Source organism: Cervus canadensis, chromosome 25 (genome assembly GCF_019320065.1).
Source record: "Cervus canadensis isolate Bull #8, Minnesota chromosome 25, ASM1932006v1, whole genome shotgun sequence".
NCBI lineage: Eukaryota > Metazoa > Chordata > Mammalia > Artiodactyla > Cervidae > Cervus > Cervus canadensis.
This window is the reverse complement of record NC_057410.1, coordinates 20,346,491-20,373,958: the sequence shown is the minus strand read 5'-3', so window position 1 is coordinate 20,373,958 and position 27,468 is coordinate 20,346,491. Positions and strand designations below refer to the sequence as shown.

Genomic DNA, 27,468 nt, shown 5'->3' with positions numbered 1-27,468 from the left:
ATAGTTCTATTATGCATGTTAATTTCAACATGAAGCAAGCTTAAAAGCAGATAGATCAAAACAAAAGAGGTTTAAAAAATCATAAAGACAAAATAGAACTATGTTGGTATGTGACAAGAAAATAATTTTGCCTCAAAAGTGAATCCTCCTCAACCCCCTCAAGAAACATGTAACCACAATTTATGCAACAAAATTAAAAGCAAGTTGGGATTGTTCCATTTCGTAGCTTGCCTGGCTTTGAGTTGTTTTTTTTTTTTTTTTTAAAAGGGCTGTTGTTAAACTAAGATACCATTGATCCTTCTATTATAAACAAACAACTAGACCACATAATTACTGATTTATAATTCTGATTTATTAATGTGCGATGTTTAGTTCTTAAAAAAAAAAAGGAAAACAACACAAACACACACACACACAAAACAAGCCAATAAACAGACTTTTTCATGCGCATCTTCTTTTCTACCTCACAAAGTTCCATGGCATGATTTTTTAGAGGTGTTCCCTTGCTCAGGGCTGGCATATATTTTTCAATTTTCACTGTCCGGAGCCATATTTACAGAAAGATGTACAAATATTGTAGCTGGTAGGCTGCACAACCCTCACATGATTAAAACTTCAGTTCCTTGGTTTTCTAGGGCTTTGTGTAAATGCCAATAAACTTCAGAGTTTACCTAACTGTGCCTCTCAACCTTTGGTCCCAAAGGTGAAGGGCAGGATTTTTAATCAGGTAGCAATTTATCTGTAATTAGGAAAACATAATTACATATTATCATCTAATTGCAATTACTGGTTGGAGAAAGTCACATTTCACAAGTAGTGACCCATGCTGAATTATCATTCTCCTATTACTGAATTCTGCATCTGTATTTATATTTGGCAGGAAGCCAATAAAAATTCAAAGGTAATCACTATGCTTCTCTGCAGTCCAGCTGTCAAAGTCACCAACTCCACTGCTGAATAAGAAAGCGAGACATACTTTCTGAACCACATCTTGGCTATATCTGTTTCCTGCTCAGACACCAAGTGGAGATCAAAATAATTGTATACAAAAAAAAACCCCATGTGACGTAGGTTAGAGAACTGTTCCACGCTTCATTTCTGGTACAGTTAAAAAGTTTAATGTCTCAAGGCACCACTATGGTTGAACATTGGATACGCGGGTAACCAGCTAATCTAGTAGGCTGTAAAGTCAGTAAATAGCTTGTGCAACTGTGAAAAGCAATCTCTAGAGGACTGTTAGATATACTGTAGGCACAGGTATCATAATAATACAAATAGAAAAAAACAATGAGTCCTAGAAAAAGCATGTTGAGCACCGTTGTGGCATCATTTGTGTTTCTTTACCTAACGCTATGTAAACCTCACATTTACGAAAGGAAAGACTAACTTCTGAAAGTTACACTCCAGGTTGCTCTTTGTGCTTTCCCCAAAAGTGGATCTAGTTCGTCGGTGTACTTTTGGAAGTCGTTGGATCCCCGTCACCCTCAGTGGTGCTGGTTGATTCATTCAAGTGTGAGCTCAAGTTCTCTGATGTGAGCTGGGAAGACTTGTAGACGATCTCGTTGAAGTCAGATCTGATGCACACCAAGGCGGGGTCGTTCAGCGGGTCTTCCACTGAGGCCTGGGTGTTTTCCCTTGTGATTCCCATGTCCTTGCTGTGCTCAGAGGGGGATTTTCTTCTCATGCGAGTGTAAGTTTTGTCTTGATTCTCCATGCCTTGCTCATTTTTCAAAAACCGTCCAAAGAACCAAATGAAGAATCCAAACCACACAAAAGCTATTAAACTTGGAACAAAAGCCAGACACTTGACGTCGAGGCTTGCCCCTATGAACCTGCTGTGGAGGAACATGTCCCCCTCAACATAGGTTTTATTAGTCCGAGGGTTGGTGTGGTTGGACCGCCATTCCCAGGATAGCTTGGTTCTGTTCAAATCCTTTAGACTCTCTGAGTCTTTGACTGTATATATCTTCTGTCCTGGACCAATATACTGTCCATATTCATGAGGCTTATAAAATATCTGATTCTTCCACATATTAAGATCCAAAATCAAGACGAGAAAGATAATTCCATAGTTAAACCATTTACCTGCATTAAAAAAGAAATACTGTGTATTAGTCAAAGACTGGTAAAACTGCAATAGGGTTTTCTCCTATAAAATGGAGATAATGGTATTATAGCATAAACTGTTAATGTTTTAGACCTGTTAATTTTTTGAGAGTGCTATGCTGCCATTAAGTCAGTTGGCAAAGGGAATTTCCTAAATGGATGTTAAGCATGTGAAAATGTAACTCTTGATTCCAGAGCCAGTAATTTATGGTATTTACACTAACTAAACAAAGTCTCCTGGCTTTTAAGGCACCACCACTATACTCTAATTGGGTTTCATGTAGGTTATTCTCTAGAACATTTCAATTAAGGTTTAAAAACAAGTTCTAATAAAATTTTTAGAAAAGTCCAACATATGATTGAATATCTCCTATGGTTTTATAATTATGTCTGGGAAAGAAATAAATCATTTTGCAGTGTAAGCACAACAGTGCATCAATTGAATTCACATTGCTGTTTGTTGGTGACCTGTTGATTAAACTATTAGTCGATGTGGTTCAGATCAATAATCCTTGAGCATTCATTTCAAGACTTTAAAAATAATTGCATCAAATTCTCATTGAACAGAATCCATTCATCAGACATATAAATATAACCAAAGCTTTAGATGATATGATTTGGAGAGACTATAACCACTATGACTTCTTTGTAGGATTTAAAAGTCCTATATAAATAAGATATTATTTAGAGACATATTATCTAGTGAAATCTTTGCATCTTTAAATGGAGATAATGTGGAAAAACTTTGAAGGGATACTATATTCCATTACAATTTTTATTATTATTTGTTCCAAATTTTACAGTATGAAGTGTTAGCTTAGTAACACCTCATAGTTTTGCTATCGCAAATAATGTTATATATTTACAGATTCTAAAAGCTTTAGTTATAATTATTATATATATTATGTCAAAATTATTTTGTATTTAAAAATAATGATATTGAACATTATTAAGTTACTGCCTCACATGAGAGCTAGGCTCTTGGGAAAACGTCTTACTAAAACTGGTAAACACGTATTTTGTAATACATACTTCAATAGAACACATAGCTTAAATATGACCTTGGGTAAGGAAAGGAGGTTAGGAAAATATTTTATCATCATCATTACACATTTTCAAGCTCCTACTAGGTGCAAATATGTCTAGATTCCAAAACCTACTAGCTACATTAACTTGGGTTAGTTGCTTAAATTCTCCAAACTCCAATTTCTTTACAAGCAGAAAATAACAGTACTTATTAAAGTGGTTAACATTTCGTGAGATTATTAGATACTAAGCACAATATTTGCTATATAATAGGAACTCAGTAATTGTCACTATTATTATCATCAAAGCTTTGCCTAAGTCATGATAATGTCCTCATTTGCATGGAAAGGTACAACTTCTCTATGAAGAGAATTTATTTAAACCACAGGAAGGGAAATGTCCTTAAATCATTCAACCACACAGGGTTTATAATATTTGTAATGAAAATTCTTGCCTGAATGATTAATTTGGCACACCCAAACTATAAATTAAGTGGAGACACTGGAAACATTTCCAGATATGAAAGATGCTTATAACACCTTGTACTGTTAAGCTCAAGCCACTCCTGCCCTCTTGTATCTTCAAAATGAAAACAGAATCAACCATAAAATAAATCAAGAAAGCTCAAGCCAGAGAAATTCCACCAAATACAAAGGCGAGCATCATTGCCAGATATTTATTGTATTCATAATAGACTCTGTGGAGGATACCTTAGTAGATCCTGAGGACATATGTCACTGCCTTCAAGGAAGGAACTTATCTTATGGGAGAAAACACAACAGAGACATCAACAGATAAGTAATAATAATAAGAGGCCACATCTAAGAGGTGCCAAAGGAGTGATACAAACCATAAAGCTGAAGATGTTGAGAAAATGGAATAAAAATTGAGTGCTAACTTCTGTAGAAAGGATTTTGAAGGAAGTAGCAATTCATGTGGTCGAGAAAGAAAAGGAGGACAGGGAACAGTTTGGAAAATGTTGTTTCTTTTAGTATATGTTTTTATTATGCTGCAGATAGAATGTACAGAAAAAGATCAGCTAATGTGGAAGAGAGGGGACAGAGAGAAGGGAAAGAATGGAGAATATCATAGGAAAAGAATGCACAGCAAAATGAGAGATAGGTGATATGAAAAGTTCAGGGATTCTCATCCAGTACCACAGAGGCACTAAGTTTGTAGCTTTTGTGATTGAAGCAGTTGGAAGAGGGGTTTTGGGTCCTTCTCTGTTGTAGGAGATCCATACTTCTTCTCCTTTTGGGAACTACATGGGTTATGGGGCTATGGGGAGGGGAAGAGGTCCTTCAACCTGAATGACTGGCCATCAACTTCCTGACTCACAAAGTGAAAAAAGTGAAAGTGCTAATTTCTCAGTCATGTCTGACTCTTCCCAACCCTTTGGATTGTAGCTCAACAGTCTCCTCTGTCCATGGAATTCTCCTGGCAAGAATACTGGAGGAGGTAACCATTCCCTTCTTGGGAGATCTTCCTGACCAAGTGAGGAAACCCGGGTTTCCTACATTGCAGGTAGATTCTTTACCATCTGAGCTCACAAAGGCCCGTTGGAAAAACCCTGTTTAGATCACATTTATCAACTCATAAATAGAGAAGTCTCCCATACGGAGTTTCTGTTTCTAGGGTAATGATGTCAGAAATTGAACATAAGCAGCACCACAGAATCAGAAAGGAAAAAGAGGAATGCTCATGGAGCTTAGAGAAGGGTGCTTTTCTGGTGGCTAGAAGATGCTCAGTGAATAACAGTAAAAGGAAAAAATAAAATAAAATCAGGGAATAAAAGTGGTCGTGAATGTACATTGATCAAACTGAAGGAACCCTGCAGATAGAGTTTTTTTTCATACTTTCAAATTATTTTCTCTACCCAAGTTGAATGGTGCTGGATCAGCTTGACCACTAAACATTCACATTAAAAAATCATGTTATGTCACTTCTCAAGTGACCTGGTGTCTATATATTAAGACATGAGGAAGGAGACACCAGTTAAGAATGTGTTGCCTGACATGGATACCATTACTCTGCTCTAACACATGTTTACTGATTTGTGACAGGGGAATCATAGGGACAAAAACTGCAGCCTGGACACCAGCAGATGGGGATCAAATATTCAGTAAAATGTGGGTAACGTGTTTAACCTCTCCAGATCTCAACAATTTTAGTTTCAAATTGAGTTAACAGAAATAGATGCCTTCCAGTTCTATGATTCTGTCCTCTTCCCCCAAACCCTTCTATATGTTAACTATGTACATTCAATTTTTTGTGCTGTGAAATGGAGAATAACACCAGTGTTGTTCAGTTACTCGGTCATGTCTGACTCTTTGTGACCCCATGTGCTGTGGCATGCCAGGCTTTCCTGTCCTTCACTATCTCCCCATGTTTCCTCAAATTCATGTCCATTGAGTCAGTGATGCCACCCAACCATCTCATCCTCTGTCATCCCCTTCTCCTCCTGCCCTCAATCTTTTCCAGCATCAGGGTATTTTCCAATGAATCAACTCTTCACATGAGGCGGCCAAAGTATTGGAGCTTCAGCTTCAACATCAGTCTTTCCAGTGAATATTCAGGGTTGGTTTCCTTTAGGACTGATTGGTTTGATCTCCTTACTGTCCAAGGGACTCTCAAGAGTCTTCTCCAGTACCATAGTTCAAAAGCATCAATTCTTCGGTGCTCAGCCTTCTTCATGGTCCAACTCTCACATCCATACATGACCACTAGAAAAACCATAGCTTCAACTATCTGGACCTTTGTTGGCAAAGTGATGTCTCTGCTTTCTAATATGCTATCTAGGTTGGTCATAGCTTTTCTTCCAAGGAGCAAGTGTCTTAATTTCATGGCTGCAGTCATCATCTGCAGTGATTTTGGAGCCCAAGAAAATAAAATCTCTCATTGTTTCCCCATCACTTGCCATGAAGTGATGGGACTGGATACCATGATCTTAGTTTTTTGAATGCTGAGGTTTAAGCCAGCTTTTCACTCTCTTCTTTCACCTTCATCAAGAGGCTCTTTAGTTCCTCTTCACTTTCTGCCATTAAGGTTGTGTCATCTGCATATCTGAGGTTATTGATACTTCTCCTGGCAGTCTTGATTACAAACTGTGCTTCATCTAGCCCAGTATTTCATATGATGTACTCTGCATAGAAGTTAAATAAATAGGGTGACAATATACAGCTTTGACATACTCCTGTCCCAATTTTGAACCCATCTCTTGCTCCATGTCTGGTTTTAACATTTACTTCCTGACCTGCATACAGGTTATTCAGACACCCCTCAAACCACCTCAAAGGATTATTATGATTGTTGACTAAAAAATATAGTCACAACCTGAAAGTAGAGAGCTGCTTCATTTGGAGGGACGGTTTAAGACTCTAAATCTGGGAAGTAGCTCTGAGAAAAATGCTCTTAGGAGGCAGGGGGGGGGAAGTCAGGCTATATATAAGTTTGCAATAAAGGGAGCAGGCAGTTTGAACATCAAAGATCAGGTATCAAGTTAAGGAATTTAGCATTGTGTGTATGGGAAGATGCAAGTCTCTGGGCTCACTGAATTCATTCCTTTCATATGCACTTCAGCTATCTGGAGCCAATCCTACTTCCTTGTTCACCTTCCTTCTTGCATCTCCCCCAGCCCCTGAGCAATCACTGTGGGGGTGGCAGCATCTGCTGGATCTCAGCTTTGGCAGTCCTCATTCACACTTGGAGGCCAGATATCGGTGATGATTGTGACATTTCTTGTTTATCAATATGGCAGGAGATGTTTTCATTTCACAGAATATAATGAAAAGTTGTGGACCTGTGAGGTGATGCTAATGGTAACAAACCTGCCTGCCAATTCAAAAGATGTAAGAGATGCCAGTTCAAACCCTGGGTTGGGAAGATCCTCTGGAGGAGGTCATGGAAACCCACTCCAGTATTTTTGCTTGGAGAAGCCCATGGACAGAGGAGCCTGGTAGGCTACAGTCCATTGGGTCGCACAGAGTCGGACACGGCTGAAGAAACTTAGCATGCATGCAAGCACAATAAGTGGTATTTGAGAGTTCTCTGAAATATATTGTTTGCCCAAAATGCAGGGTACTATTATTTCTACAATATCTTCTTTCTGCTTCTTCAATCCACTTAATATACGATCTAAGTAGAGAGAAGAGAATGTTAATGGTTTCTAACAAAGATATACCCTCAGTGTTTCAGTTTAGATTAAACAGAATGAATTACTGAGCAGTGACATTAATAGGTAGATATCACTGGACCAATTGGGCTTCCCTGCTGGCTCAGATGGTAAAGAATCTACTCCAATGTGGAAGGCCTGGGTTCAATCCATGTGGGGGAAGATCCCCTGGAGGAGGAATTGGCAACCCACTACAGTATTCTTGCCTGAAGAATTCAATGGACAGAGGAGCCTGGCGGGCTACAGTCAGACAGGATTGAGCGACTAACAGTTTTACTTTCACAAACTAATTACCGGAGGCCCCAGTGTGTATCTAAATGTAAATATGCATTGTGAATCCGCATATTTAACATGTTAAAAATCCCGAGCAATTGATAATTTGTCTACAGCTTGCAGTAGTATTAGTCCAGAGAAACGCACACAAAATGTGAAGCTAAATAGCAGGGTATACATTCTCCCCATACCCCGACTCCATTTCCACAGCCGAGAGACCACGTTGGGGTGGGGAAGTGTAGAGGGGAGAGAATTAGATGAGGCAGGATTCCAATTGATTTATTTCCTTTTCTGCTTCTGTGAATGTAGCCTCGCCCTTCCCCCACTGTTGTAGTTGCTCAGTTGAAAATGAAACTGCTGAAAATAGAGAAGAAATGGCTCTTCTTACTTTTTGCATCCTGCCCACCTGACATAACTCCTGCTCCACTTACCCATCGGGATAGAGGAAGGATGTCCATCTTTCTCTACAGTCCTTTTTTCCATTTTCCTACACTGCCGGGGTCCAGCCCCAGCAGGATCCAGGGGAACTCTCAGGATGAACGGCGTCAGCGAATGAGAGAGAGAGTGAGACAAAGCTCGGGGCTGAGTCCGAAGTTTATTTTTGCACGGCCCCTTTATACCCTTAACATCATCTTTGGGGGAAGTGCATATTGCTTACACACAGGTCATCTCAAAACATCACAGCAACTTGACCTTCAACAGAAACTGGATGTCACCCACATAATTTTTCGTTCACAAGAGTCTTTCTTATCATTTGGCTTTAAGGCCTGCTAACATTTTATGGCTTGCACCTGGTGTGACTTAAGCAACTTCAGTAGCCGACCCTGTTTTTCTTATAATTAATCTATTTTCTTTCTAATAGCGTCATCTCTATGGGAACTAGATAGGATTACATTTTTACAGAACAGAAATGCGAAGGACTGCAAAAACGGCAGATATAGCACAAAACAGGCTCTTAGTCTAAAAGTTAACTACCTGCAAGAAGTCGCCAGCTAATCTCTATCTAAAGTATTTTCTATTAGGCACATTTGTGGCTATCATATTTGTGGAGCTTTTCTCACCCCACGAAGGGGCCTATGCTTAATAGTTTCTTTTGTTAGCGTACTGTGCTTAGGATGTTTAGAACAATCAAGAGCATTTTGTGCAATGAGATCACACATTTATCAAACAAGCCAGAATGCCAGCAAAATGTTTGAATGGAAGCATTTCCTTCATCCCTGGCCCCTTCATAGGGTACCAGCGTCCAGGAGATTTATTAATTAGCTTTTAAGTTGGTCTTTATTCAGTGAAAGAGGAGCAGGAGAGCTCTCGGCAGGCAACACAAGAATCCGCAGCAGGGCAAACAAGAACAACAGCAGATAAAGGGGGGAGGATACAGGGTGGGGTAGAGGCCAAGGCCAACCTGGAGGGTCCCTTATATCCTGGACGACCTTGCCTGTCAGGTTCTTTCCTCGTGACCTCGTCCTGGATGGGGTCCCGGACGGCCTTGCCTGCCCGGTATTTTCTTCATGACCTCGTCACGGGCGGGACCTCCCATAACGGCTCCCAGCACTAAACAGTGTTTTGTTGCCTTCGTAATGTTCTTTCCTCTTTAAAAAATTACTTTTATGAGATGCCACAAACTAGAAAGCAAAATCAAGTGGGACAACTCAACTTAGTGTACTTGTCTGTGAAGTGAAGGAGTTGAGTTATATAACCCTCAAGATTTCTTCCTAGTCCTAAACGTCTCCTTGATGAGTCTATGAAATAAACACTACCTAAACCTTAATGTTTTATGATGGAGCAGGAAATCTCATCATTAGAGCAAAAAAGATGCAATACACATTTTTCAGATGGAGAAAGAATTCCTAAAAAAAAAAAAGACTGTATATTCTCAGAAGTGCTGTTTACCATAAAGAATAAATTTGAGTCTCTGAAATGACTCACATGAAAAGGTGTAAGACACAGAAAAAAAAAGACTAACAGTGCTTCTATTGCCATTTTTTCATGTGTGTTGTTGTGAATGCACAGTCAACTAACCATAACAAGAGGTTTGGTATTTTGGCATTAATTGTATGAGAGTTTTTGCATTTCCCCCTGTTGTTTCAACTACATAGCATAATGTAAATCAGCAAGGAGGAAGGGTAAGAATCCATACATTATTTCTATTAATCTCCTTCTCGAAATACCTCACTGTCTCCTTTAATGAGAAATCCCTGCGTGGTGTTATGGGATTGCTTCTTTCCTGTGTTGTATGCTTGTAATGAATCTTACTGATGGGCAAAAATGATATTATCATGGTAATTTTATCATTTTACTTTGTGGGAGCTGGGCTAGTTAATTTTAAAAGAATTCTTCATTAAATATCAGCCTCACTTTAGCATAGGACATGACAAGAGTTTGGGGAAAAGTGTTGTTTTTTTTTCAACTAAGGAAAACTATTATATGTGCTGACATTTCCACCTATAATGAACCTTTCATGACTCAAATATGCAATTATAATATTAAAAAAACAATCTTTTACTCAGTAGGGTTGCCAGTTGGCATTGAGGTTGAGCTGTGTTGTTAGCACCTCTATAGCAAGTGGTGCTACCATTTGGGCGGACTCTATGCCCAGGGGCCATGCTCCACAAAGTCACCAGCATCCATTATGTGATCACAGGAAACCTTGACCTTGAAGAAGATGAGGTTTGTATAACTAAATATATAACAGTTTGCTGTAATAGGTTTCCTGGCCATGTTCAATATCCTCTCATTCCAGACCTGATCAGTGTAAACATGGCACTCTGAGTTTGTGGCTCTTTAAGCACTGGCCCCATCTCCCCCCACCCCCCTTGCAACCAGGTAATTTAAGAATATCCAGAAACCACATTAAACGCTTGGGTCATGAGGAGATGGTTGAGCAAATTGAAGATACTTACTAAAAAGTTTGTGAACTAATAAGAACTGAGTTAGTAAATTATCTCAAGACTTAAAAGCAAATGAATACAGCTTCTCAAAATGCCTCTCACGTCATTGTTACTTTCTTAAGTAGGAGACTACTCCTTTAGGACATAATTCAACATGATGAATAGAGGTAGAAACTTGTGATGATGAAAAGCAAAAGAAAAGGATGTGAAGTTGTACTGAATTCGATTACCATCACACTCTGACTTTCTTGAGACTGGGGACTGTGCTATGCTCATTTCTGTATTCCCTCGATCCTAGTTTAGTTTTAGACACATGTTAAGTCAGAAAGTGCCCATTAATCAATAAGTAAAGTCTGAAATACTATGTCCAGAAAAATTTCAAGGAGTGAAGTTCTAGTCTTTCAAATCAAATGCCATTGTCACAATGATCTGGTGAATTCTAAGATACTGCTAAAATCAGATAAAGTCTGGAAAATTGGGAAAAACAAACTATGTCTCAAAGAATATGATTAGTTATATATTTCAAGTCTGTCTTCTGGCTATAAAGAGAAATACCTGAAAAGCATGTGAGTTTTACTACAAAAACCCTGATCTATGCATAAATGAACCCAGGACACCTCAGTCTGGACAGGACAGACCAGCTTAGGGGCAGCAAGAGCTGACAGGCTATGGGCAGAGCAACCATGGCCTTGAAGAAGATGAGTTTGGGACAAATAAAAGGAATTGCTGCTTTAAGTAGAAGTAAACAGTTAATGCTAGAGCTTCACAAATGTGTTGGAAATGGAAATTGCTGCAGGAAAGGTTCAGAAAAATTCATAACTAAGAGACTAGCAAGAGATCCTTGTATGCTTTGGATAAATTCATGATCATTGGGGACTGTCAGGGTGAAGAAGATGCATTGCATTTCCCTATAACAAGTCCCTTGCTAATTTTGCCAGACAGAATATTCTGCTGGACAGACCACTGGCCTGCCCTCGCCAGCACTTTCCACGATCTGATTGACACAGGAGAGCTCCTTAAAAAACAATCCTTGGGAACTCATTTGCCAGAAATCATGCACCTATGGAAATAAGATGAAGGACATTATTTTTATGCATTATTTTCTACATTCTCGCCATTGTGAAGCACCTGTGCCCTCACACTGCTCAGGAAACTGAAATAGAACACAGACCTAGGGAGGCTTGTTTACTGCTCCAGTTCCCGTTTTTGCCGAAAGGTTCCCATGGGCATCGTCGTGCCAGTAGTGTGAATTCTCTCCTCACAGATGCACAGGCCTTCCTTCTGGCCTTTCCCCCAACCCTCTCCTAATTTACTCAGATGATGGCCACCAGTGGGACACTTCTTTTGTCTGACTGGGATGACAGATGGCAGAGCTTCCACCGGGATTGGCATTAATAGGACTTGGGGAGCTTCTGAGTCTGAATTGAGAGGCCATTCCTCTCTGGCCTCCAGAGACTTAGTACATCACATTTTGAATCCATCTTTGCACTTACCTTATAGGGAAAAGGGAAGAGGGCGAAAGAGATAAGTATACGGTTGTATTTAGCATTTACTTTTAGGAGAATGAACAGTGGACTTGAGCTAAAGGCACCAGTGTGACCAAATCACTAACCATTTATCCCCTTTATTACTGAAGTCAAAATTCCCAGAAAAAAATATTTTAACACACCCTTGGAAAAGAGATGATTTATTTTTATAAGCTGTAGCTTAGCTTATAAAATGAAAGCTCATACATACTGCAGCAAACCATCTGTCGGGGGGATCCAGATGAGCTAAACAGATGCAACAATTCAAGTTATTTCTGACATGCATAAATAAAACTAGCTAGGAATCAGGATTAAAAAATACTCAAATCCTAAAGGCTTTTAAAATGTCAATGGGAACTCATCAGTGTCAGATAACCCTCACATATAGAGCATTTCATTGGGAGAGAGTTTTTTTTTTTTTTTAATTCCTAGCTTTGTCTTTCTCGAGGACTCAGAACATAACTGCTATTTACATAACAGCAAAGAACTCAGAATAGTGGATAAATAATCAGAGATAAATAATCAGATAATAATCTCTCAGGCTACCTAGTATTTTTGAATTATAGGGAAAGCAGATTCTGAATGGATAAAAGGAAAAGCTTTAGGTAAAAGCAGTGAGAACTTACTGAGTGCTTGTTTCATGGCAGGCAATGTTTTAAGTGCCTTGTACATATTTATTAATTTCATCCTCACTGCAATCCTATGGGATAAGTACCATCACTGTCCCCATTTAACAGATGAAAATACTGAACCTCTAAGAGGTTAAAGAGCTTGACAAGGGCCCTGCCACCAGTTAGCAGCAGGGCTGGAATCTACACACCAAATCTTTACATTCCATTGCCTCAGCATGCACTGAACGTCTCTTCTAGATCATAGAGAAATGATAATTGAGACCATCAAGCCATCCTTGACCCTGGAAGAATCCCAGCCATTCTTGTCTAGGCTCTTCTGGTGCAGAACAAACACAGAGAAAGCATTAGACAGAGCTGTCTGGCAGTCTGTAGGACCTTTTTCTAGCCCTGTCTCCAGCTTCTTCTAGACCTTTCTCCAGTCATGCTCTGCTTTGGGACCTCCTCTGTTTTGGCCCCAGCTCTGAACTTTCTAACTCCTCTCAGATACGCCTTTCTTGCTGACTACCCCATTTAAAATTTTTATTTATTTATTTGGCTGCATCAGGGCTTAGTTGGGGCATGCAGGATCTTCGTTGTGTCCGGCAGGATCTTTCATTGCCCCGCAGAGTCTCTAGTTGTGGTACAGGGGCTCTGGAGCTCATAGGCTCCGTAGTTGTGGTACATGGGCTGAGTTGCACTCTGTGGCATGTGGGATCCTAGTTCTCCCACCAGGGATCAAACACAGATCCTCTGCATTGCAAGGCAGATTCTTAACCACTGGACCACCAGGGATGTCCCTACCCCATTTCTATTGAAATGTGTATTCTGCCCCTTGGGTTTTATTTGATAAGGCTTATAAAAAGTACATAAATGCTGAGGAAAAAATGAGAGGAATTCTGATTACAGGAAATGTTTCTCAGTAGCTGTATTTTTCAAAGTATGGTCCTCTGGCTACCTGCATAGGCATCACTGGTGGTGCTCCAGAGAATGGTGGATTCCGGGCTCCACCTCATACCTGGGGTATCCGACTCTGGGTGTGTGGCTGATGGATCGTTTACAAACGCAAGCTCTCCAGGTGATTCCCATACAAACTAAAGTTTCAGAACTATTGACAGATAGAGAGTGTTTCATGCTTAATGATCCCAGGGGTGATTCTTTATTTACTGACCAGGAAAGCATTAAGGTCTCCCTACAAAAAGAAGCAGGACTTGGAGGAAGCTATCAAGCTAGCATTTGTGGTTCTCTTGGACGTTGATGGGCTACTAACTATTGAGCATATTAAAATACAACACAGTGCACTATGTTTTAGAGATTTTACCTGGGTTCGCCCGGAAACAACTATTTTACAATATCAAGTAAAGTCAAAGGCCTTTCAGGGGAGATGGGTGGTACTCCAGAATGGCTTCAGCAACCTCTTTCGATTCACAGAACAAAGAGAACAACAGAGATCAAACAAAAGGGGGGACGTTCTGATTTTCTTCAGTTTCCCTGGGTCGGGAAGATCCCCTGGAGGAGGGCATGGCAACCCACCCCAGTATTCCAGCCTGGAGAATCCCATGGACAGAGGAGCCTGGTGAGCTACAGTCTATAGGGTCACAAAGAGTCAGACATGGCTGAAGTGACTGGTGCACACACATATGCATTCTTAAGTAGAACATTCCGAATTATGTAAGCTTTGGGCACCACAAAACTTGCCCCTACCCCTGTCTATAAATGACAGCATATATGACAAAGCTATGCATGAGAGCCCCGAATTAAATATTTTTAACAGTTTTATTTTCCTTTCTGGCCAATGGACTCTCTGAGCCTCCCTCCCCACCTCTCCTCTCCTTTTTTTAAACTTGATGTTCTGCACTCAAACAGGATATTTTTGAAAAGACTTCTGATAGTCAGAGACAATATTAGTGCCATGATGGTCTGAGACAAGAGCTGATAGTAAGAACAGATGGTTCTGGCAAAAGCCCACCCAAAGGGATATGATGATACCATGTGTGTGATGGCTGTTTCAGAAGTCTGAGAGGGCAGCGTGCTGCAGAGATTAAGTGGGGACTCTGAAACCACACTATGTGACCTGAACTCAAATTGATTGATTTACCCAGCAAATTTAATAGATGGGCCTCATTCATTTTGAATAGGAAAAGAAACCTGCTATATCTTCCCTATTCATGAGCTCATTCTCCAATTTAGGAAGGTCGCCTCATGCTCAAAGCAAAAAACAGCCTTCAAGTTGGGAAGCAAAGGTTTTTTGCAGCACTCAGATGTTCACGTTCTCTGCGCTCAGGCTATTTTTATTCGGCAGCACAGACGGTCGTGTAAGCACAGATTTCTTTGGCAGTTTTTATTATAGCAGGTGTAGGATCCTAGGCCATTGTCCTTAAAACACACTCATTCACTACCTGCATTTGAACAGCTTGAGAACTAATGCCATTCTTTATTTGATTATGTAGCTTACTGATTCTTGCTAAAAAAAAAAAAAAAAAAGAATTAAAAACATAACTCCAAGAAGCCTTGTTTTTTAGATGAGAATGACTGAGACATCATGAAAGATATTATAATAAATCATATTCAAGCCATTTCAAGAGCAGGACACATTTGAAAATGGAATAATCTAAGGATCCACAAGAGAATGACTTGAGGCAAACATGAGCCTTGCCACAGCAGTAAGTTTCGCTCAATCAAATAAGTGGCCTGAACTCCCTAAAGGCACGTGGTCTGACTGGAGCTGTAGGATACCATTGTTTTGATCTCAGCAGCAAATGAAGAAGAAAGGACAAAGAGTATTCATGTTGAAAAAATATACTGAGCTGTATGTTGTGAAAAAAAGAAACCCATCTAATGATCAAAATCCAGGCAGAGTGGCCTATGGAGTGTGGCAGAGACAGCTAGTGATATTCCCAGGCTGGAATACAAGACCTGATGCCACGGGGCTGCTCAATGGCAGGTCATGTCTCTCTGCTCTCCTTGACTCTGGGTGGGGCTATCTCACTAGGTTATCCTCATGGAATGTAAGTGGAGGTGACATGTTCTGTTTCCAGGCCAGGTGGTTAAGAAACAGACAAACTCTCTCAGTCATTTTCCCCATTCTCTTTATTCCCATTTGCCCACTGGATGCTGAAGCTGAAATCGTTAAAGCACCAGGAACTTAAGTCCAGAATGATGGTCCAGAGCCCCACACTGATCTGGAACCACCTTGCACTGCTAAGTGAGTAAAACTCAACTATATTGCCAGATGCTTCTAAACTGTTACCATTCTCATTTTTAAATCAACCAGCATGACTCTAACTAGGAGACAATCAAATCATGTTCGAAATTTTACCTGTTATGTGGATATGATATTCCTCCTTGAAGATCTTCTGGAAGAAAGGAATCTTGAACTGCATATGAGGAGTATGCAAACCAGGAAGATTTACATCAACGTCTCCCATGAAATGTGGAAATTCCCAGTCCTGTCAGAGAAAACCAACATGACAACATATCTGTGATTTGTTTTGTTCCTAAGCAGCAAAACACCAAAAATTGACTTTTTATAAGCACTTATTTTAAAATCATTTAAATGCAGCCAGCTGTTGGGTGTATCTGTTTTGTTCTGTGATGGTTGTTTTATGTACATTAGGTAGCAGTATGCAATCAAAATCAAAATTAAGTCATAACTTATATCCTCAGATTTTCTCTTTAATGTGATAATAAGAAACCAATGCAGAATTGATGTGTATTAATATATGTTTCTTTCTTTCATTATGGAGATCTGATCTTAAATTTTTATAGGAAGGAAGTGATCCATATTTTATAAATATGGGGTAATTTAGTTATTTTTTGTTCCACTATTTTTTAAAAATAAGAAATTTATACCAGCATATTTTCTGTAAGAAGACAAAGAGGATCTAATTCATTTAACCAAGTTCTTCAATTCACATCAAGGGAGTTTTATTAATCATCTGTGCTAGCAACTATATGGAATGGAAAAATGCCAAAATGTTCTGTCCTGTTCTCTCGCAACTGAGCATCAATTTGAACCAAATGATGGAGGGCCTGACATGCTAGCCTGAGAGATGCACAGTGAATTAATTCCAAAACTGTCATTAGTTATTTCCTTGTTGTCAAGGCAAAATCATGTGGGATGACCCTCCTTCTCACAAGAAAGGAAAAAAGATGCAAATGAGGATATTTTTAGGTGACTCATCTGCTCTTGGTTTTTGGATAGAAGCACCAAATTAAAGTCCATAACTAGCATGTGAAGAAGAAATACACTAAATAACGAAGAAACCTTTAAGCTGAATCCATGTTTTTATTTCCAGTAATAAAATTATCACTAAATTAACAAACAGTTCTATATTTAGTGAATATTTTCTAAAGAACTTGGAGATGAAAAAATAACAAAATATTACTTTAAAATTTTAATCCACTATTTTGACATAAAAAGTTAAATTTTTCTGTGATTTCTCTATATGAAGCTAATAGAGGTGTGCTGATAATAACGTGCATGAATACTTCAGGAGTTTCCATAGCCATTCCACCTCCCTCTTTGCAGCAAATTCTGATTAAGGGAGAACAAACGTTAAAGGAAAGAAGAATATGTAAGTGGTGGTAATCAGGAACGTTTTCAATGTTCATTAATTCTTGATCTATGGATAACTTTAAGCCAGTTATAAGAAATAAATATATAAGTATAAAATAAAATGATGCAATATCATCCTTTACTATTGGTGTGTATGCCAGTATCTTGTTGGTCTTGCCACTCCTGGTTTTTCAGATATCAGCAGCAAACAGACATGTAATTTTGGAAATCCAGAAAACCCAAAGCACTGATGCTGGATGAATTTGGAATATTTTGATCTAAAATATCAGTAGAAAATGGACTGAAATAATACTTGTGAACTACTGCATTTTATTAAAGTGCACTTTTTATTTCATTGATATCATCTTGCTCTGTGTTACTCAGAAGACATTTGCAAAGAATTAAAATTGAATCTAGTCCTTTGCTATAATATAACTGACATCTGCCATAAAAAATTATGCTTGGCAATGATAACCAGATAATCTTTCACTAGTCCAGGATAAGAAATATAAAACATTACCAATACGGCAATTCCCTTTCTTACTTCTTGGTTTAAGGAAGAATGTAGGATTAACAGATACACACTACTATCTATATAAAATAGTCACACAATAAGGACCTACTGTGTGTATAGCACAGGGAACTATATTTAATTCCTTGTTAATGGAAAAAATCTGAAAAGAATCACTGAATCACTTTGTTATATATGTGAAACTGACACAACATTGTAAATCAACTACACTTCAATTAAAATAAAAAGGGGGGGAGTGAATACTTCTTGGTAGTAATTGGGCAAGTGTACTTTCTTTTGAAAAGACGTTCTTGGACTGTTTTTGTTTAGCTTTTCATCTCATGAAATGAAAGCTTTCTCCCTGGGTATGAAATTGATTTTAGTTTGAAAGTAATCTCTAGAGATTTCTGTAGACTGGGATCAAATCCTCACCCCCACCTCCAAATAGTTTCTTAATTATATCCCAACTGTACTTGGAGATAGAAAGAGGCATTCAGCAAAAGTAGACTAGAGGACAGGAGAAAGTCTTCCTCTTCTTCTAGAAGATGGCATTCTTTTCTTTTCTTTTTTAAAGAGATGAAGGCAGAGAGTTTGGGGGAAAATGTGAGAGTGGTATCTTACACCATCTAAGAAATTAAAAACAAAGAACTAATAAAAGAGATGATACATAAAGTCTCTCAGATTCCCCCTTTATAGTGTCCAGGGGCTTCCCTGGTAGCTAAGTGGTAAAGCATCTGCTTGCCAATGCAGGAGACATGGGTTCGATCCCTGGTCTGGGAAGATCCCACATGCCTCAGAGCAACTAAGCCTGTGCGCCACAGCAATTGAGCCTGTGCTTTAGTGACCAGGAGCCACAACTTCCGAAGCCTGTATACCCACAGTCCTGCTCCACAACAAGAGAAGTCACTGCAATGAGAAGCCCACACACCCCAACTACAGAGTAGTCCCTGATCGCCACAACTAGAGAGAAGCCCCTGCAGCAAGGAAGGCCCAGTACAGCCAAACAATAAATAAACAAAATCACCAGATTTGGGTTTTAAACACTGTTTTCCTGAGTCTTTTAACTCCCTGCCTCCACCCTCTCCCTGCTACTCTCGTTTTTGTAGTTTAGTTCCTCAGTCGTGTCCTGACTCGTTGCAACCCCATGGACTGTAGCCCACCAGGCTCCTCTCTCCATAGGATTCTCCAGGCAAGAATTCTGGAGTGGTTTGCCATTCCCTTCTTCAGAGCATCTTCCTGATTTAGGGACCAAACCTGGGTCTCCTGCATTGCAGGCAGATTCTTAAACATCTGATTCACCAGGGAAGCCCCTTGTTTAGTTCCTACTCTGTATATTTCTGCAGACCCATTGTTGAATCAGTGTAAATTTTGACCTTGACTTAGAATGGAATGGTATAATAAGCATTGCTACCACTTCCAACACATTTTGGGCTCATCTTAATGGAGGCATCGGAGGGTAGTGATACCTCAGGTATTTTTTTTTTTTTAATAGGAGATAAAAGAGGAAGAAGAATGATATTCTCAATCCCCACCTTCATCTCCAAATCCTACAGGCTTCTTGGGAAGGTGATATAATGGCTGGACAGCAAGTAGCACATTGCTGGAGACAGAGGGAAGAGACAGAGAAATAGTCAACAAGCATGGCTGATTTCCCAGCATCATTCAAGGTCAGAGTGTCCCTGAGAGTAAAGCAGAGGCAGCAGATAGGGCTGTTTTCAGGAGAATCACACACAAAGCTGCTTCAGGGTCCAAGTGGAAAAGGACGCAGGTTATCTTCTGCCCTCATCCACTGCACAGTGCTGGCCTCCTGAGTCTCTGATGGGACTTTGGTCACAGCAGAGTCCTCCCACAGGGCCCCAGGAGCAGGACCACAGGGAAGGTCATTTCTCTCAAAGGGACACGTGAGTGACCTCAGTGGAGGACAGAAGAACAGGAGCAAGCTAGTTTCTTGTGCAATGTGTGTCTCACACTGTAGTGACCTCCAGGAGTGACTGTGGTGGACTTTCCCTGTGATGGGGGAGGCACACTACCTCGGAGCAGGAGCTGTTCACCTAGCAACACGTGAAACTAAAGGCCAAAGAAACCCAGGGACACTTGGATCATAAACATTCAAGCACTGGCAATGTTCTAGCATCATCCTAAGCTACATGTTTATATTTACATACAAAATAACCCCCAAATCTTGCAATTATTAACTCATTGTACAGAAAAGAAAAATTTGCCTCAGAGAGGTTAAATTCTGAGAAAATGAGGTAGCTGTCATATGGCAGAGCACAGGCAAAAGAATACATATTTTCTGCTGGGCTATGTTGCCTCTAACTATGAAAACTGATGACCCTTAACTGTTTTAGACTCATTACTAGAATTATCTATACCTGCTATACCTGTTCTGGGGGCTTCCCAGGTGGTAGAGTGGTAAAGAATCCACCAGCTAATGCAGGAGACACAGGAGACATGGGTTCAATCCCTGGGTTGGGAAGATCCCCTGGAGGAGAAAATGGCAACCCGCTCCAGTATTCTTGCCAGGATCATCTCATGGACAGAGGAGCTGGTGGGCTACAGTCCATGGGGTCGCAAAGAGTCAGACATGACTGAGCAATTGAGCAGGCATGTACACTGTACCTGTTCTTATTGAGAATCACTGATAAACAGTTATTGCATGTTCATCTCTCACCAAAAGTCAGTTCTATGAGTGGCTTTAAATGATTTCCCCACCCCAACCCCAGAAGTTTCTCATATTTTATTCAATCCTAATTTGACCAAGAAGATCAACTGTAACTTTTTCTCCATTAATCAACTGTCCCAGAGGCCACTGATTTCCAATCAGACTGTTGAGTAGGGAGATTTGACCAACAGGAGATTACTAGCAGGTACTGAGATTCTCTTGGCATCAAAACTATGGATGTATAGCAGTTTCACACACAGATTGTATGTACATGTTATGAGAGCCGTGGTGTTCTTTCCTTCTGCATACATTTTAAAAATTATATTTTGAACATCAGATGGAAACACTGAATTAAGAGAATGACGAAGCAAGATGTATTCCGCTACCAAGACTGGGGTAGAGACAGGTTGGTCCTGTGGTTTTATATTATAAAATGTTCATTTACTCTGTTCTTTAAGGAATGCTATCAGTATTCAGTAATTCAAAGCTTCCTTACTATGGTCTCCTATCAAATCCAACAACGCCTGCAGCCGTCTGTCCCATTTGTGGCTCAGTGATGTGAGAATGATTTAAGTACCTTGTGTCACTCACCCTACTCTGGTTATGATCAGCTTATGGTGATGAACAGACTTCCAACTTTGTATCTCGCTTCATGTATGAGAAACAGCTAAGTTTTATTCAGTTGGGTATATTTCCCATATAAAAATAAATGAGACATGTCATGGTATATATCTACTCAGATTTCTTACATACAAGGGTTTGCTTTTGCTTATAGCTATAAAAATCACATTTGAACACTGATGTCCAAATTGCATTTGGACAAGTAATTTGGGACTGATGTGTCCAAATGTGATTCCATCCAAGTGTGGCTCTATTATTCATGGATCACATCTGGATAGACTTTCAGGACACTGTTCAATATATAGTCTCAAGATATCCTGGATTCATCATTTCCTCACATTTTCTCATTGAGGTACATGCCCTGGGGTCCAGGAAAAGCACTTGGTACTGTGCAGAGGAACTCAAGCTTGAAACCAACACGGTTTTGAATTCCCCAACTAGCATTCAATTTCCCAAATCAAATGAAGGGGCCCCCACTTCTATTTAGAGAAGCATTAGAGGATAAAAATATAATAACAGTGAATACTTTACCTTGCAAAAATGAAACCATGGTATCAGAACAAAAATCATATTTTAGGAGCTAAAGACTGGCCACTTGGTTTTTGAGAAATTTAAGACACAATTTAGATAACAGATTGCCAAAAGCATAGATAACAATTTAGAATAGAATTGACAACAGATTCCTAAATACTGATTAAAAATAACATTCTTCAGTGTAATAATTTGCATATCTCCTCTTTATAGGCATTTAGATGATAAGGATTTAAATGATTTCAAAATTCAACTTTACAGATTTGCTTGTTTCCCTTTGTTACTCTCCATTCTTCCTATTTCAGAACTGAATATAGGTCCGTGAATATCAGAACATTATTGTACCCAAAATGTCCCCAGCTTGTAAAGTGTCCTTGGTTTTTCTATGCTTACCGTGTCCTAGCAACAAGATTTGAGATGACAGTGAACAGTGGTGGCCTGAAGAATTGTACTCATGCTTTGGAAGATGTTTTTGCTTCTTATTAAGAATCTCAAGTGCCTGATTTCTTTCAGCACCAGTACGCTTCTCCTAATTGGCAAAACTGCTATGGTATCACTTAGCTGAATAAATCCTTGGAAACCCGGACGTACAGTAGATGTTGCTTATTTGTTTGTTTATTACCTGCCTCTCCCATTGGAATGTAAGCTCCAAGGAACATAAGGAATTTTCTCCTGTTTTGTTCACTGTTACATTTCCCCATACCTGTACTATATACTAAGAACTCAAATACTTGATGAGTTCATGAATGGAGCTCTTTGAAAGTTAAAGATATGCAATTACTTTTGGGTTTCATGTAAATGGAATTTAGGTAAACAGGGCAATACATATGTGGTTTTGTAAATAATATTACACATCAAACTGAGATTCATTATAATGAAAAAAATGTTTTTTTCCCCTATAAACAAGGTGTATTACAATTACACAGACAGTAATTACTTTTAAGAAACTTTACCATCAGGCTCTGGCATGATAGCAGTGGGTTTTTTAAGATAAGTTTTATTACATCTAGACAGCTTGAAAGATCATTCCTTTAACCCAAAGATTAAGTCATTTGCCAAAGATCACAGAAGAAAGGAGACAGTATATAATGGGAGGAAGAAAGTGGTCAAATTTAAATACTGTGAAATGAGGCAGTTACTATTTGGGGAATTAGTAAAAATGCTCGTTGCGATGATCCAAGACACCCTTTTAATTCCCATATAAGTGTAAAGAACCTCATGAGACACGTTCAACCAAGTCAGAGAACAAGAAAAGAGAATGTAAACCAACATGTGATTAAAAAATGGAGGCTCGCTTCCCACAATGGGTGACACTAGGAAGGTGATCAAGGCAATAATGAATATCAGAGGTGCCTAGCAATAAACATGAAGGATGTACAAAAGAGAAAGATCAGCAGGTTAATTCTTTTTTTTTTTCTTCTTCTTCTTTTTTTTAATATATTTTTATTAGTTGGAGGCTAATTACTTCACAATATTGTAGTGGTTTTTGCCATACATTGACATGAATCAGCTATCTTTTAACAACTATTCTTATAAGTTATACTCTCATTTTCTCCTAATATTCATCATTTTTTCCCCCTCTGGGCAAATGAATTCCATACTCTTTTGGAGTTCTCTCTCGGGAGTCAGTTATGGTACTTAAAAGATTTAAAAGTTTTGGGGAGAAATCTTGTCTTTTTGATTGAAGTAGGCTTTTTTCAATGAGTAGAAGAGATAGCAGATCTCATTCATCACTAAGACAAATCCAAGTCAAACTGTAAATCCTTACTTAAAATGTTGAAAGAAGTTGACTCAAGATTTTTACACATTCCAAGATACAGATAAACTCTCAGAATTGTTGTTTAAATAATCTAATTCATCCTAAAGGCATATTTTATAGTGTGGTTTAATGTATTTTCTTCATCAGTAATCCTTCTCACTTGCAAAGGCCAATAGGAATTTCCCTGGCTCATTTTGAAGCCAACGTACATCAATGAGATTTAAGTAACAGTTTAGTGCCCATAGAGAAAGCAAATAAGTCAAGCCCAAAGTAGATTTGAGAAGTGAGTGTAGTTTGTTATTTTTAAGAGACTACCATGAGGTTCTGGCACCACAGCGGTGGGTTTTCTAAGATAAGTTTTATTATATCTAGACAGCTTGAAGGCATCATTCCTTTAAGCACCAAGGTGGAAGAATGTCTGATGAAAAGCATGAGGCCTCATTTACAGATGTCCTGCCCTGGCAGACAGATGTGGTAAAGGACAAAATAAAAGTCATTCTTATAAGTGTTTTCAGCTAACAGAATGCATCATGTGGCCTCTAGGAATAATGGGAAATCAATATCCCTCACCAGGGCAGTACAGTTCACCAATATGCACCGAAAGAGTGCTTGACGTTTTATAGACTCCTACGTGTGTGTGGGGGTGAGGGGGTAGGGAGCCGGCAAACCATTGACTAGGACAAGTTGCTGAAAACTGAAGCTAATGCAAAGACTAAACAAACATGGTGTCATAACTCAATGAAAGATCCTTTTGGATAAAATCTTCCATCCATCATCAAACAACAACTTGACTTACTTTGCCCTTAAGATGAATGAATACTAGCTATATAATAAGTTGATATTTTTAAAATTGAGAGCACCTAATAACTCCTTTCCTAAAGAGGAAAATGTGAAGTCTGGTGGAAGAAAGTTTTTGAGCATCACATTTTCATGTTATTTTTCAGACACTGGCTGCAGTTCAATAGTAACAGCCCTTGCTTATTTTGTGCTTTATTGTATTTGCACATTTGGTATAAAATGTCAGTGCTCCAGTTATCTGTTCTGGCTCTATGCATGCTGCCAGGAATGGTCACATACAATTGTCTGGATGACTAATTTCTTCTATAAGCTATATAGGAAAATTAATTGCATACTGTCAAAAGAGTAGATACTGCCCTTGGTAAAATTTTAATTTAATATTGAAGTCATTTTTCTCTGTGAAAAAATAATAATAGTGGAGATCAGTGGATAAATGTAATTCAATATAAAAATATTCACAAACAATAGAGAGGATATAAGGTTGATCTAAATATCAGATGTATGATTAAGGTAAAGGGCTCTAGTGTTTCTTGGAATAGGTTCCTTTTTCATAATTTTTGTCAACAATGTCTCATGGAGCATATATTCTAAAAGAAGAGAGACCAATCAGCAAATAGAAATACAGTATGATGTCAAATAGAGATAAGTGCTTTAAAGAAAATAAAGCAGGTTAAAGGGATGGAGCACGGTGAGATAGGGGTGGGTACTAGTTTAGTTAGTCAAAAGAAAGCTTCTTTGAGGGTGATCTTTGTATGGAGTGCTGACTCATATGAAAGAACCGGCTCTGCACATCTCTGGAGGAGGATATCAGCTAGAAGAAGGAGCTAATGCAAAGGCCCTGAGGAGGAAATGAACCGGAAATGTTCAAGAAACAGCAAGAATGTAAGGGGCGCATAGGAAGGTGAATGATGTGGAAAGTGGTAGGTTGGCCACAGGAGGAATAAAGGCCAGTTGCAATGCGGGAGACCTGGGTTCGATCCCTGGGTTGGGAAGATCCCCTGGAGAAGGGAAAGGCTACCCACTCCAGCATTCTTGCTTGGAGAATCCCCAAGGACAGAGGAGTTTGGCAGACGTTAGTCCATGGGGTCGCAAAGAGTCGGACGTGACTGAGCAGCTAAGCACAGCACACAAGATGACTGTCGTAATTTAGGTGTGAGGTGATGGTGGTTCAACAATGGTGATCAGGTGTTCAGATCAAGGTGTATTTTGACTTAGCACCAACTGAGCTTCTGAATTTACCATTTGCTCCAGCAACTGGTAAATGACAGTGTCATTTACTGAGAAGGTAGAATTAGGGGAACCAGTCAACTTGTGGAAGATAGGGAGGTGGATAAGAAATCTAGAGATCTATTTAGAATATGCTATTAAACATTGAGTAGAGGTATTATGTAGGCAGTTGGGAAACTTAGGGGAGGAACCACGACTGGAGATGTAGTGACTTCCCTGGCAGTCCAGTGGTTAAGACACTGAGCTTCCAATGCAGAGGCCCGAGTCCTATCCCTGGTTAGTGAACTAAGATCCCACAGGCCATGTGGCATGGCCAAAAAAAAAAAAAATAATAATAATAATAACAAAGATGGGAGATGTAGGTGTGGGAGTCACAATGATATAAAACCACAGAGCTGGGTAAAATCACCTGGAAAGGGAGTATAGAAAGCCAAAAGAAGATAACCAGGAACTGAACACTGAGGCAGACTGACATTTAGAATTTGGAAGAGGAGAAGCCAGTAAGGAAAACAGAACAAGAATGCCATATGTTATAAGAAGAACAAGAGAAAGTTCATCCTAGAAGCCAGGTGAAAAAAGTGTTGAAAGAAGTAGTCAACTTCCCTGAATGCAGCTGAAAGTTTGAGTGAAGAGACTGAAAGTTCACCATAGGATGCAGCAATGTCGGGACTGTTGATCTTGATAAGATCTCCAAGCTCCAGAGGAAGCTAGAACTGGAGACAAAAGCCTGACTGCCTGGTTCAAGAGAAAATGGGAAGTGAGAAGTAGAGACAGTAATTATAGATCTCTTACGAGGAGCTTTGCTCTTAGTAGGAACAGAGTAAAGAGGCAGGAGAGAGGCCGGAGAGAGACTACAAGTCTTTTAATTTCAAATAAATTAGTGTTAGTATAAAATAAAGTCAATGTGGACCGAGTAGGGGACTCTGAGTGAGACCTGAAATTTCCTTTTTATATTTTCAACAGCTCTGCAAGGGCTAATGTGTGCACCAGCATGGATGCACTGGTTGTTAACAGCTGCTGTCTCCTCTGGTTGATCAATACCTCCACTGTATCAGTAGTTAAATATTCTGACCATCACTCTTTGTGAAGTCAAGAGGGCTGCTTTTCTGAAACAAAACAAAACAACACTAGGCTAAGTTTACTGTATCTAGAATGCAGTGGAGTTTTAGAAACAATAGGCTGGAACCTTGCTGCTCTACTAATGTGATTTCCTTCTGTTTTCATCTTTCTCAAAGAAGACAGTCACAGAGTGTCTGCCTCTGACCCCATGGACTGCCTGGCAATAACATGAACAGAAAGTAAAACCTTTAGAGCAATGGATTTGAACTACCAGAAATCCCAGGCCTTTCTTCAATGAGTTTTAGGTCAAGAGTGTTCATCCTCTGAGCTCTAGAGAAAAATTATCAACCCTCAAGTAAGAGAGTAAAGGCTAGAAAAACAAGATATATAGAGGCAGGTTGGAGGGATGGAAAGAACAAAATACATTTTGTTGTTGGAGAATTATACCTCAGTGAATCTAACTTTTCTGAACCTATTTTTAGTTCAGAGGTCATTGGCCAAGAAAAACCAAAAATACATTGTTTTACTTGTTGGAAACCTAGGAGAGTGATTCTACCACCCTCAGGGTCCTTTTGAAAAACAAGTTTCCAAGCTGGGGTAAAGAAGCCTTGCATGCATGTCAGCAGTTGCCTGTCTTTATATTGACATGTTCCATTCAGAAAAGCCCGAGGTGACTATAGTGGGCTTGGTTTATAGAATCCACTCAGCACTTTTAGACTGAATGTGAAGTCTATACAAGAAATTCCTAGTAACTTATGCTACTTCCACATAGAATTGTATCTATTAATTGAATTGTATCATACAATTCAATGAATTGAACACTTATTGAATACCAACTATATGCAATGCATTTATTCTCAAAGAATATCAAATGGCATTAATAAATAAAGAAACTATGCTCTTCCTTCTGCAGATATAGACAATGAGGGTCAGTGATGTCACAAGACTCCTCTCATATTATAGTCCAACAGACAACTGGTAGAGAAAAGATTAGATGAAGTTAAATCAGTATCACTGTGTTTCACTGCATCCCCCTTATTAAGAATTCTATTTAACAGGAAAAAAAATCCTGTTAAGAAGATTGTATTTTCATACTATATTCAGAAAAGCAAACCAACATTTATCATAAACTTGCTCTGTA

At 39.2% G+C, this 27,468-nt stretch overlaps 1 protein-coding gene across 4 annotated transcripts in view; it reads right to left on the bottom strand.

Annotated features, from left to right (window-relative positions):
• Window positions 1-330: 330 nt before the first annotated feature.
• Window positions 331-27,468, bottom strand: part of TMEM117 (transmembrane protein 117) — a 569,178-nt gene continuing 542,040 nt past the window's right edge. For all 4 annotated transcript variants that reach the window (XM_043446530.1, XM_043446529.1, XM_043446531.1 and 1 more), the window contains 2 exons: window positions 15,918-16,047; window positions 331-2,085 (listed from right to left, as the gene is read on the bottom strand). In XM_043446530.1, coding sequence (XP_043302465.1) covers window positions 1,439-2,085; window positions 15,918-16,047 — 777 coding nt within the window. In that variant the 3' untranslated portion in view covers window positions 331-1,438. The remainder of the gene's footprint in view (window positions 2,086-15,917; window positions 16,048-27,468) is intronic.